At 35.2% G+C, this 13060-nt stretch overlaps 1 protein-coding gene across 4 annotated transcripts in view; it reads left to right on the forward strand.

Annotated features, from left to right (window-relative positions):
* Nucleotides 1–13060, forward strand: part of ALPK1 (alpha kinase 1) — a 120563-nt gene that overhangs the window by 48023 nt on the left and 59480 nt on the right. For all 4 annotated transcript variants that reach the window (XM_035030294.1, XM_035030292.1, XM_035030293.1 and 1 more), the window contains one exon: nucleotides 11824–12055. In XM_035030294.1, the coding sequence (XP_034886185.1) occupies nucleotides 11935–12055 (121 nt within the window). In that variant the 5' untranslated portion in view covers nucleotides 11824–11934. The remainder of the gene's footprint in view (nucleotides 1–11823; nucleotides 12056–13060) is intronic.

The raw sequence follows: 13060 nt of genomic DNA on the forward strand, positions 1-13060 counted from the left end.
TCGATATAAAAGAGCCATTGGAAAGAACTTCTCTTTCATGTATAGTATTCCCTACATTTTTTTTAAATCACAGCACACTCCTTCATTTTCTTTGTAAGTGAAAAGAAAAGGGGAGTCAAATTTCTTGGCAATCTAGTGTTTGTTAAACTAATGGTTCAAACTGCCTGTCTCATCATTATTTCAATAGCCTCTGCTAACTCATGGATCCTTAATACAAGATGAGGATCTCCCCTCAAAGTCTCTTGTCACGTCACTCTCCTACTAGATTTCTTTTCCTTACCTCTCTCTCCAGCTATTCCAAATCCTACCCCCTTGAGAAGTCCCAGTGCAAGTGCCCTTCCCTGCTCAGAAAGGCTCCTTTGCTGTCTCTCAATGGAATCACAACCCTAAGGGCAGAAACTGATTTTTATTACCTATGCAATACTCCTAGACTTGAGTTTCTATTTTCCTCTTTTTAGTTTTTTAGAAGATTTTATTTATTTATTTATTTGAGAGAGAGAGAGCTTGAGAGAGAGAGAGAGAGATCACAAGCGGGGAATAGGGGTAGAGGGAGAAGCAGACTCCCTGCTGAGCAGGGAGCCTGATGCAGGACTCGATCCCAGGACTCTGGGAACATGACCTGAGCCAAAGGCAGACACTTAACCAACTGAACCACCCAGGCACCCTCCTCTTTTTAATTTTTTCATTAAATGTCAAATCATTATCAAAAAATTATAAAATAGATGTAATATAGCCAGAACATGATGGGTGCTCACAGATCAATCTAAGTAAAAAACATACCACTTTCTTTGAAGTCTCCTGTGTTCATACACTTCACTCTCCCCTCCATAAATCCACTGTTGTTAATTTTTAGTTTATCATTCCCTTCCTTTTCTTTGTAATTTTACCATATGTATTTGTATCCTCTAATATTGTTTAGTATAAATGTTTTAAATTTTATGCATGTATTCTTCCGTGACTTGCTTTTCTATATCTAAGTTTCATCCATATATTGCTCTATGTAACTGTAATTCATTCATTTACTTCCTTATTCTATTCCAGTGTCTGACTACACTTCAGTTTTTTAATCTATTCTGTTGAGGGACATATGGATTGTTTCCTTTTGTTTGTTTGCTATTACAAACTGTGTCACTGTGAACATGCTTAAATTTCCTAGACACAGGTCCAAGATTTTCTCTAGAGTATGTGTCTAAGAGTGGACACTGGGTCATAGTGTACCCACTGTGTGCATTTTTTATTTTACTGAATAATGCCAAACTGTAGTTTCCAACAGTGGTGGGTGGAAGTAACACTGACTGTTCTTGAACAACTGTTAACCAACTTAAATTCTTTTCCCAATCAAGAAGTTGTGAATGGGTATGGTTTGAATTTGTATTTCCTGATTACTAATGAGGTTGGACATATTTCACATGTTCATTGGCCATTAATGTTTTCTCTTGTGTGAAGTGTCTGTTCAAGTCTTTTGCTCATTCTTTTTCTACTGTGTGATTGGTCCTTTTTTCACTGACTTATAGGAATTCTTTATATATTCAGAATAGAAATCCTTTGTCAGTTATATACATTACAAATACTTTCTTCCAGTTTATGACTTGTCTTTTCATTTTTTGTGTGGTGTCATTTTACTAATCAGAAGTTTCTTTCTCCAATTAAATATCAGTCTTTTGTGATTTGCTTTTTTTACAAATGTTTGAGAAATTCTTCCTGAACCAAAGGATCAAAAGGATATTCTCCCTTAGATATTCTCCTTTAGAAGTTGCGTACTTTTGTCTTTTACATGTAAGTCTTTAATCTAACTAGTATTGATAAAAATAAATAAATAAATAACCAATTAGCTCAATGCCATATTCTAAGCTGGTATAATAAACCAAATTTCCATATATACACATGTCTCTTGCTGGGTTCTCTTTTATTTAGAAGGTCAATTTGCCTGCCTTAGTGCCAGTAACTTTTGCATTATTTAATATAATATTATATTAATTATTGGCATCTGTTATGACACTCTCCCTCCTCCCTTGTTATTTTTCATTAGAAGTATTTTTATTATTCTTAAACATTGTCCTTACACATAAATTTTAGAATCATTTGGTCAGGTTGACACACAAACACACATAGAGCTGTAGCAATTTTGATTGGAATTGCATAAAGATATAGATAAATTTGGGAAAAATTGGATATCTAACAATATTGAGTTTTCCAGGCCACTACCATAGAATATCTCCTAATGTATTTAAATTTTCAGTAATGTCTTTTAATGAAGTAATTTTATAATTTCTCTCCAAAAGTCTTGCATATTTATTATTAGAATTATTCTTGGGTTACCGATATACACATATATTATTTTTCATTATGCCTTACATATTTTATGCCATGGAAAATGGTGTATTTTTGTTAAATTACGTTTTCTAGCCACTTGTTGCTGATTTAAAGGATATTTTCATAAGATTGGGTTTATTGGCTTATTGAATGTTTGGTAAAATTTTTCTGGTACAACTGTATGTTCCTGGTGTTTTCCTTGGAGGAAGTTTTTTCAACTACTAGTTACATTTCTTTAAGATTATAAGACCATACAGGTTTTCTGTTTCTTCTTGTTTTTTTTTTTAAGTAAGTTATACTTATTTAGGAATTACCCATTTTATTGTTTTCAAATTTATCGGTAAAAAATATTTCAATATATTAGCTTTTTAAAAATCTCTGTTGCATCTGTAAAGCTCCCTCCTAAGATTTTTATTCCTACTTCTATTTGTTTGTTCTTGCTCTCTTGATCAAGTTTGCCAGTAGTTTATCAATTTCAGTGGTCCTTTGAAAGAACTTTATTTTGTTGAGCTTCCTATTGAGTATATTTTTTATTTAACCATTAATCTCTATTCTTATTTTTATTTCCTTTCTTCTACTTTTTTCATTTATTTTTTCTATTTATTTCCTTACTTTTGGTTATTCAAGTTTAACTCATTAATTTTCCAACATTCTTTATTTCTAAGTATTTTGGCTGTAAATTTCCTTCTGTGTTCCACTTTGACTGAATTCCACATTTTGACATGTAGTATTTATCATTCCATTGTAAAATTCTCTAAATTTCATAATGATTCTTTCTTTGAACTGCAGGTTATTTAGAAGTATATTTCTTAATTTCCATCTATATGAACACTTTTCTTTTGTTACTGATTAGCAACTTAACTGCCTTTTGGTAATACAATGTCATATGTATACTGTTAATTTTTGAAATTTGTGGAGATTTGTCTCATGGCACAGTAGGCATTAAATTCTTGTAAATGTTCCAGGCATGCTTGAAAGCAGTGTATATTCTGTAATTGTTTGATATGTTGTTTCATAAATATCTATTAGGTCAAGTTTGTTAATTGTGTTGATCAAATCAATGATATCATTACCAAGTATTTTGTCTGCTTAATTTATTAGTTTCTAAGAGGGGTGTGTTAAATTTTCCCGCTATGATTATGTATTTGCATATTTTTCTTTATGGTTCTTTCACTTTTTGTTTTATATATATTAAACATTATGCTTCCAGCTGCATACAAGTTTAGAATTACTATACCTTCCTGGTGAACTGAACCATGTATCATTGTAAAGTGGCTTATTTATCTTTATTAGTGCTTTTTCCCTTAAAGTCTGTTTTGTCTGATATTAATATAACTATACTTTCTTTTAGTTAGTATTTTTTAGTATATCTTTTTCTATCTTATTACCTTTAACCTTTTTTTTATTCTTATGCTTTAAGTAAATCCATGTAGCTATTTTTTTAATCAAGTCTATCTTTATCTTTTACTGTAGCATTTAGTTCACTTACATTAATTGGAAATACTGATATATTTAAATTTATTTATAACATCATATTTTGTCTTTTATCCTGGGAGACCTGGGTGGCTCAGTTGGTTAAGTGTGTGACTCTCGGTTTTGGCTAGGGTCATGATCTTGCAGTTATGAGATGAAGGCCTGCATCAGGCTCTGCACTCAGCATGGAGACTGCTTTGGATTCTCCCTCTCCCTCCCACTCTCTCTCTCTTTCTCCCAAATAAATAAATAAATAAAATCTAAAAAAAAAAATTATTGATTGATTGAGAGCGTGTGAGCCGGGGGAGGAATGGAGGGAGAGAGATAGCAGACTCTGCACTGAGCATGGAGCCCAACGTGGGACCCAATCCTAAGACCCCAGGGTCATGACCTGAGGTCAAAATCAAGAGTCAGACACTCAACCAACTGAGCCATCCAGGCACCCCTCTTGCCTTCTTTTGCATTTTTTTGTTTTTTGTTTTTTGTTTTTTTTCATTTTTTACCTTCTACTAGTTTGAAAGTTGTATGTTTTATTTCAGTTTTTAAGGATTATCTTAGAAATTTTTATCACAATCTAAAGTTAATATCTCTCCTCCTCCTACCAATTCCAAAATCTTAAAACATTTTAACATCAATCACTCTCCTCCTGATATATATGCTGTTTGTGTTTGTATGTGTATTTTTTCTATTTTTTTCATCTCATAAGACATTGTTATCATTGTAGCTTTATACAATCCATATTTTTATTTAGCCAACAATTCACCACTTTTGTAGCTTATTATTTTTCCTTGAATCTCAGACCCTTCATCTGTGATCACTTTCCTTTTATCTAAAGTACATACTTTAGAGTTTTGTTTAGTCAGAATCTGTTGATGTTTATTTTTAAATATTTTTATTTTTCAAGGCTTTTCCCCCAGCATATTAAAGATATCCTTTCACTGTCTTCTAGTTTCCATTGTTGCTTTTAACTTGGTAGCTATAAATTCATTGTTGTTTCTTTGAAGGTAATCTGTCTTTTCTCTCTGGCTACTTTAAAGATCTTCTGTAGGCCTTTGGTGTTCCCTAGTTTTGCTATGATATTTCTACATATGGATTTTATTTATAAAATCTGCTTGAAGATTGTGGGTATTTTAATTACTGTCTTTCTCCTGTTCTAAAAGTTCTTAGTCATTATCTCTCCAAACATATCTTTGCTTCCCCCTCTTCTTCCCTTCTAGGATTGTGATGAGACATGTTAGAGTTTTTCTATCAATCCTTTCTGTTTCTTAACCTCTTTTGTATTTTCCATCTTTTTGTCTTCTGTTGTTGTATTTTTTTTTTTAAGATTATTTATTTATTTATTTATTTGAGAGAGAGAGAGATCACAAGCGGGGAATAGGGGTAGAGGGAGAAGCAGACTCCCTGCTGAGCAGGGAGCCTGATGCGGGACTCGATCCAGGGACTCCAGGATCATGACCTGAGCCGAAGGCAGTTGCTTAACCAACTGAGCCACCCAGGCACCCCTGTTGTTGTATTTTAGATGAAATGTTCTCACTTATCACCCAGTTCAAAAATTCTAACTTCAACCAGAAATAGTATTTTATCAAATCTACCTAATTCATGGAATTTTACATTTTTAATTATTATTTTTTCATTTATAGAAATTCTATTCAATTCTTTTTCAATCTGCCTGTGCCTTTTTATAGTTTCTTGCTCTTAACATACTCTTTCAGATCTTTAAACATGTATACTTTGTAGTCTGTATCTGATAAATCCATTATTTAAATTTTTTGAAGGTCTGATTTAACTATCTGTTCTTTCTTCTTGTATCTGTTGTTTTCTCTTACCTCTTGCATTTTGTGAGCTTTGATCAGGAACTCATATTTCTTGGTATTTCATAGGTAGAAATTCTTTGAAGCTTAGTTTGAAGTCAGATTCCTTTAGAGAAGATTATGTTTCATTCCACCAATTGCCTGAGAAAACTACCAACTGGGGACCTTTTTTTATTTTTCCCCATGAAATTCACATGTAAAATCTATTTGCTGTAGCTGTTTTAAACAGCTGTGTTTTAGCAAACACAGGGTTAGAATATTATTTATCTCTGGAGATCTTGAAAAACATCGTATAAAAGCTAAAGAAAGAATGAAAAACATGACTAGGTATTTGACATGTTTTCAATAAACACAGTTAATTTCAGAATTTGCATGAGCTCTGCATGATGCCTAGATGGGGATGTCATTATGTGATAAGTTGGAGTTTACAAGGTGTGTCCTCCTGAAGCTTTAGGATCATTTTAAATAACTTATTTTAAAGTAATTATCAGGTAGAGATTTTGTGGATCTTGCAGCTTCAAATTCTCAAGGGCAAAAAATTTCATTCTCCTCCAGGAAGCAGCATGTTTTGCCACAGGCACATTTCCTGGGAGGTGGCAGGAGAGGATGGGGATTTATTTTTAGCTCACCCTTACACTGAAGGTTCAACCTTTTAGGACATCAGTTTTGGGGTTTTTTTGTTGTTGTTGTTTTTATTCTTATGTTAATCCCCATACATTACATCATTAGTTTTAGATGAAGTGTTCCATGATTCATTGTTTGTGCATAACACCCAGTGCTCCATGCAGAATGTGCCCTCCTCAATACCCACCACCAGGACATCAGTTTTATGCAAGGGAGCAGTTTCCTCTTATATGTCCCACCTTGGGTAGGCCTTTGGTTTTATTTCCTATCTTCCCACACTCCTAGATAGTGAAAACCAGTCTCGACTTAGAGTGCTTGCAATTTCACTCAAGGCAAAGGCTAGCTTCTGTGTTGGTTAAATTTCTGGGTTCCAGCTTTTACTTTATGTTTTCTGAGTAGTCTTTCCTTTCTTACCACTTTATTGATACATTTTAGAGATGTTAAAGTGCTTTTCCAACATTTTTACTTGTTTTCAGTGGGAATGTTAGTCAGGGTGTATGGTCTTCCATACAGCTGGAAATAGAAGTCTACTCTTTTGGGTTTTGGTGACTTCGAAGTTGCCTTCTCTTCTCCCCCCCCCTTTTTTTTAAGATTTTACTTATTTATTTGACACACAGAGAGAGACAGCTAGAGAGGGAACACAAGCAGGGGGAGCAGGAGAGGGAGAAGCAGGTTCCTGGCTGAGCAGGGAGCCCAATGTGGGGCTTGATCCCAGGACCCTGGGATCATGACCTGAGCTGAAGGCAGATGCCCAGCTGACTGAGCCACCCAGGCACCCCTTCTTCTCCCTTTTTATTCAGTTTTAAAATGCTAACAATGGCCATTACCCAGACATATCTATCCAAGCCTCGCAGTTGTTTTACACTCCAATCAGACTTCTCTTTCTCCTTTTGTTTCCCCACTTGCACCAGCTAGTACCAGAGGCACTATGGTCAGAGTTTCTGTGTGGCGGTTGCTCAGGGGAGGGTGAAAAGGTGGAAAAAGCTGGGTTGTCATTGCTAGTGACAGACTGGAGAAATGCATTCTTGTTGTTGTATGTTGGAGACCAGAATACATTTTCTCATAGAAACAATATGATAAATGATTTTGAATGTAGATATAAAAGTATATTTAGCATAGTTATTCATGTACATATGAATTAAATGAGCTCTGTGACTTTGCTTATGAATCTAACCAATCATTAACTGAATTCCAGCAAAGATATTTTAAACTGAGCTTTTGGACTATAATCATGTTTAGTATGCCTTGTGTAGTTCATTTTAAATGTATTTATGTCTTATTCTTATATTATAAACTACTTGGCAGTATAGGCCATCTCTTCTACTTCTTTATGCTTCCCTACATCTTCTAGCTTAAGGATTATGACTGGTTGGCCAGTGGATTATTACAAAGATGGCAGCCAGTAGACCATGGAATACATTTGGAATTCTTTTATTTTCCCTGATTTACCCCCATTTCCTTGGCACTAATTGTCCAAAGAAAAAGACTCACAAATGCCAAAAGAAATGGGGCTTTGAATAATCCACTGATTTGCTTACTTTTAATGATGGCTGATTTGTCAGTTATAACTCAGCCACTCAGTTAAAGTCTAGGTCACCAATAGAAATAAAGTATACATGTATCAAAAGCAAACATGGAATGTATGAACACATGACCATTTGGCTATGTGTATGCATGTGTGTCTTAGATTCTAACTTTGTTGGGTATCTAGTGTTATTCTAGAGGTATCTGTTTGTATGTTCTATTGCTTTTGCTGGCCTCTTTCTATTTAATTTTTAGAGAAAAATATATAGGGGGATGTCAAAATAGAAAAAATAATCCATACATTGCAAAAACTATAGGAACTAACATGATTCAATTTAGAAATAGGTACAGTTCACAGAATGCCACAGTTCAGGGAGCAAAAATTGATACATGTTGAAATTGAAAATGATTCTTTTATAAAGAAGCTGACCAAAATTTCCAGCAGGACTGTTGCCTGAAGGAAAATTTCCTAGGCTCCAGCCTCTGTTATGCTTAACAATGAACCATACAAGTCTGGACAGATGGTTGGATTCCAAAGTGTTTCTCATGTTACAGTATTTTCTTCCTATTGTCTCTCCTGAATTCTACAGGGAAAAGAGAAAATGCTATAACTTTCAAAAAGTATAAAGAATATCTTCAGTACATTTTTGGAAGTCACAAGTACTGAACATTAATTATCTCAAAAATCTTCTTCTTCTTTTTTTTTTTTTTAGAAATACTTTCTTGGTTAAAATCAAATTCATCCCAATAAAATCAAAATTATTCTTGACAGTAGGACTTATCTTTCTACTATCTTTATTGCTAGAAATACAAAATCTAAGATGTATTTATGTCTTGTCCATTCAACTTTGAGCTATGGTGAAGGAGAAACTTGGGACTCATTTTTAAGACATTTCATATCCATCCAATAGCAACACTGCATTTATTCTCTAAACAGCTCCCAAATTTGTCCAATTTTCTATATCTCTATGACTCTGGTCCAAATTGATGATATTTTTTCACCTAGATTGTTGCAATAAATGCCCAACTGATCTACCTGCAATCACCTTCTTCCTCTCTGCCCCCAGTGCACACTACAGCCACAACAGAATGAACTTTTTCCAGATGCAAATCTGGGGTCATGTTCCTCCTGCTACCAGTAGTTTCCTATGACTCTTAGGGTAAACACAAAATTCCTTACCTGCCATACAGAGCCCTGAACAGCCCCTACTTAGCTCTCCAAACTCACCTCATAGCAACTTTCTCCTTTTATCCCTAGTTCAACTAATTTGGCCTTCTTTCATTTCCTCTATATTTCTTTCTACATTAGGTCCATTCCTCACCATTTTAACTTCATTAAGCCCTGTTCTTACAGAGTTTAATTCCAGCATCACATCCTCAGGGAATCCCCCATTCACCCGCTCTCGTTTTACCCAAATTATTAGGTCAAGTCCTGTTGTTTGTCCTCACAGAACCACATAGCTTATCTCTCTTTCACAGCACTTAGACAAAAGGAAGAGATTTATGATCCTGTGCATTAGGCATTGGGGTTACAAGTGAGGGAACAAAAGCAGAGTTATATTTATTTAGTAATCAACCTCTAAGATTCAAGCCAACCTTTCTAAACCACAGAGAAAAGTATACATAAAAATAATATACTTAAGTGTTCTCAAAAGAGCCAGGAATTATTCAGTAAATAAGTATCAGATATTCTTCAGCAACAGACAAGCTGTTGAGTATGTAATTTAAGACCTGGAAAGATATTGGCAATTGTTCCCACTTAACCCCCATAAAATACAGATAAGAAAAATGAGTCTCAAAAGTGAATCTCAGAGGTCTCACAAATAGTTAATGATAGAGAATGAAGTAGAACTAGTCATAAATATCCGTTGAACACTATTATGTGTAACAGTTTTCTTATATCCAAGTCCGCTTTTCTATTACATGCTATTTCTGTTTAAACATTTACAGAAACAGAGCAATTAAAATTTATTTCAATTGGTTACTTTCTACCTTAAGAGGATGATATGGTGCCAATAAAATATTACTATAAGCCTTTAGACAAAGGGGTGATGTGCTATTAAAATTCTATTACAGTACATTTTTATTTCTCTGTGCATGAACTCTTCGTATTTTCTTATTATACCCCTCTTTCTACATGAAGTCCTTAAAAACACCCTAGCAAAGAGAATCCCTTACTTGCTTTTATTTGAAGAAAAGTGAATGTGTCTTATTCACGCATAGCTAATTTCAGGCAATGTTTGTTAACTGTCTCAATCATCAGCTGCATTTCTCAATCTCCATACCAAGCTCCCGTTCTAGCTACATCTCCCTTTTTTCAGGAATGCTGGGAATGGAATGCCATTGCTACATGGCCTCTTGCTCATGCTAGTCCACTAATTAGCTCTCTGACCACCCCTTATTTCTTACTTCCTTTCGTAGAAAGGCAAGCTAATGGCCAGCTCTTACTACACAACATTGACTTAAAAACACTTGAGCTAAAAAAGGGACATTGAAAACCATTTAGTCCAACAATCCAAACCATGCAGGAATACTTTCTGAAACATATTAAACAGAAGAGCGATTTAATTTATAGATATGCTTAAATGCTTCCAGTAACTAATTCCTCACAATCTCACTTTCATGAATACTCTTTCAAGTAACAAGAATTTTGTATCCAAGTACTCTACTTGTGTTCTTCATCAACAATACACAATTATTTTAAAGAAACAAGCCTGTAACATCCAAAAACTTAGCTTTGGCAGTTTATCTGTGTAAAGAATGTGTGTATATGTTTTAAAATCCAAAGCATATGGACTATACCAGTCAGGTTAGAATGAAAAATGAAAAGTGTAGGTTACACAATTAGCTCATCTTTCATTCTGTGTTCCTGTTAAGTCTTAGAATAGAAAAAAAAAAGATATAAAAAATATTTTCTTGCTATTTAAAATTCAAAACTAGCTTCTCAAAGTGAGGCTTTTTTATCCCAACACCTACACAGTAATTCACTGCTTTAATATTTTCAATGATTACCTCATTGCGAGAATAAGCTGGGAGACAAAGGACAGGAGCCATCCATTTATCTGTTGCTTTCCTCCCTTTCAGACTCTCTTGCTTTGGCAATAAAATACTATGTGCCCTATAAGAGTGTCTAAACCAGAGGGCAACTCCACAATCTATCCTGGCAAACTCAGTAAGAGTTTCTTTGTTTCATTTGTTCATTGTAAACAAAACAAAAGGAAGTTCATTTTGTTTACAATGTACATTCTTTAATAAAGGGAAGACAGACAAAAAGATTTGTTAATCTAGTAACTTTCTGGTATTTATTTGCCAGGCATTTTTGTACTGTCAGTAATTTATTTTGTTCTTGAAATTACCTTGACTGTCATAGATCATTACAGTATATTCATATTTACATATGTAATCTCTCTACTGTACATGTTAAATAGCAATGTAAGTGGATTCATCCACCCATATGATAAATTCATCCATATGATAGATCTAGGAAATTGGGTTTTCTGAGATATCATTTCTCTATTTTATTTGGCAAGGTGCCTGGTTGTGAAGAGCTTTAAATTTGGCATCTGTCATTGCCTATCTTAGTCCAAATTATACGATGCTAAATACCATGAAGAATACTTCACAGGGGAAATCAGTAGCAGGTTATGAGAATGGTAAACTTCATATCACCATGTGCTTATAACTGAATATTAGAACTGTTAGCCAGATGCTTCCTGTGGACTTCCAGAGAGACAGAAAAATGTGGTGCCACTGGGATCCAGAGGTACTGATGTGAAGTATGCAGAAGATACATAAATCATAGGGTATGTTCATTTCATTTGGCTTCGTGGGATTCCGCTGACATCACTGCGGGTAACCAAGGTCTGCACCAGGAGCCTCTCCCTTCTGCTCTCTGATGCCTTCGAGGTGCTGCCCATCTAGACCAGGCCCTGCAGTAATTTCACACACTCCCCTAATAAAGTCCTCCGGGGCTGTCATGTATTTTCATGTGTTTGCCCTATTATCCCTCCCTGCTTGAGCCTTACAGATAATTGATGATGCTTCAGTTAATCATCTTTCTCCCGCTTTTGTTCACCAGGTACCTCCGCCTTGAAGGGGCTCTTTTATTGAGAATCGATGTCTTCTTCTGCGTAATTGATCACCATAGACCCAGGGACACTTGACTCATCGTTGAGGAAGAGTGATCATCATGAATAATCAAAAAGCTGTAGCTACACTACTGCAAGAGTGCAAGCAAGTGCTGGACCAGCTCTTGTTGGAGGCGTCAGATGTGTCGAAGGAGGACAAGAGCGAGGACCAGCAGTGCAGAGGTGAGGTCCTGATGGGAGGCACTGGGGGGAGGGAGAAGCCAGCAGGTTCGCTCTCAACTCCCCTGCCTGAACGACATGTTTTCATCTCTGCCCTATTTTTCTTCTCTTGGCAGATGACCACCGAGAGATGAGTGGATTTCTAGGGCATGAATGGGACATGGGCTGCAGGCGGACGGGCAGGGGAGGAAACCCACTTTGTTGCAGTGAATTGCTGTCAGTTCTAATTTTAGGCTTCAGTAAACATGAGGCCACAAGAAAACAGTTTAGTTCAAGAAGAACAAAGGGTGCAAGTCTGCCGGTGCACGTAAATTTCAATTATTAAAAAATTGAAGCAACTTCTGAATAGTGGCACATACTTTTTTTTCAAACGAGGCTTTTGTGCCTCATCGGTTTCCATAGGCTTCTATGGTTTCCATAAATATGTCATTTCATTGGTCCAATCTCTCTTTTTTTGATTATCGATACATTTCTCATGCTGTATTCACATGCTGTTTGTAAAATAAATCCTCTCACACTGATAAATACTGATTGCAACATTATCAGAATTGAATTGACCTTTTGCCCATTTCATAGTTTATGCCATTCACAGTTTTAGATAGGTCATTGTTTGGGAAGTTTTGATCACAAAGTCTGGAAAGTTGAAGTATTTCTTATCTCCCCCATAGCCAGTTTTGAAGAGAGAAACTTCTTTCCTTAGATTGCTTTATAGCATTTGAATAAATGTTCCTCCATTTCTATAAGTGTGTCCCTTTTATGTGCTTTTAATATTTTTCTTTGTATTTTTAGTGATTTGCTATTCCTTGCAGAAATAAGATGATCACATAAAATGCACACTCCCCAACTCTTTTGTTGTTGATGATTATGTAATGGGGAAAGGTTCTGGAGAAGCCACACATTTTTTACAGAGGCACTTTTAGGTACCTATAAAGGTCTTAAATTTTTCTAATCTGTCATTTATGCACATTTCAAGATAAAATGCCCTATGTCCCATTGTTTCACAAAACC

Source organism: Mirounga leonina, unplaced genomic scaffold (assembly GCF_011800145.1).
Source record: "Mirounga leonina isolate KUSES-001 unplaced genomic scaffold, KU_Mleo_1.0 Mir_357, whole genome shotgun sequence".
Lineage (NCBI taxonomy): Eukaryota > Metazoa > Chordata > Mammalia > Carnivora > Phocidae > Mirounga > Mirounga leonina.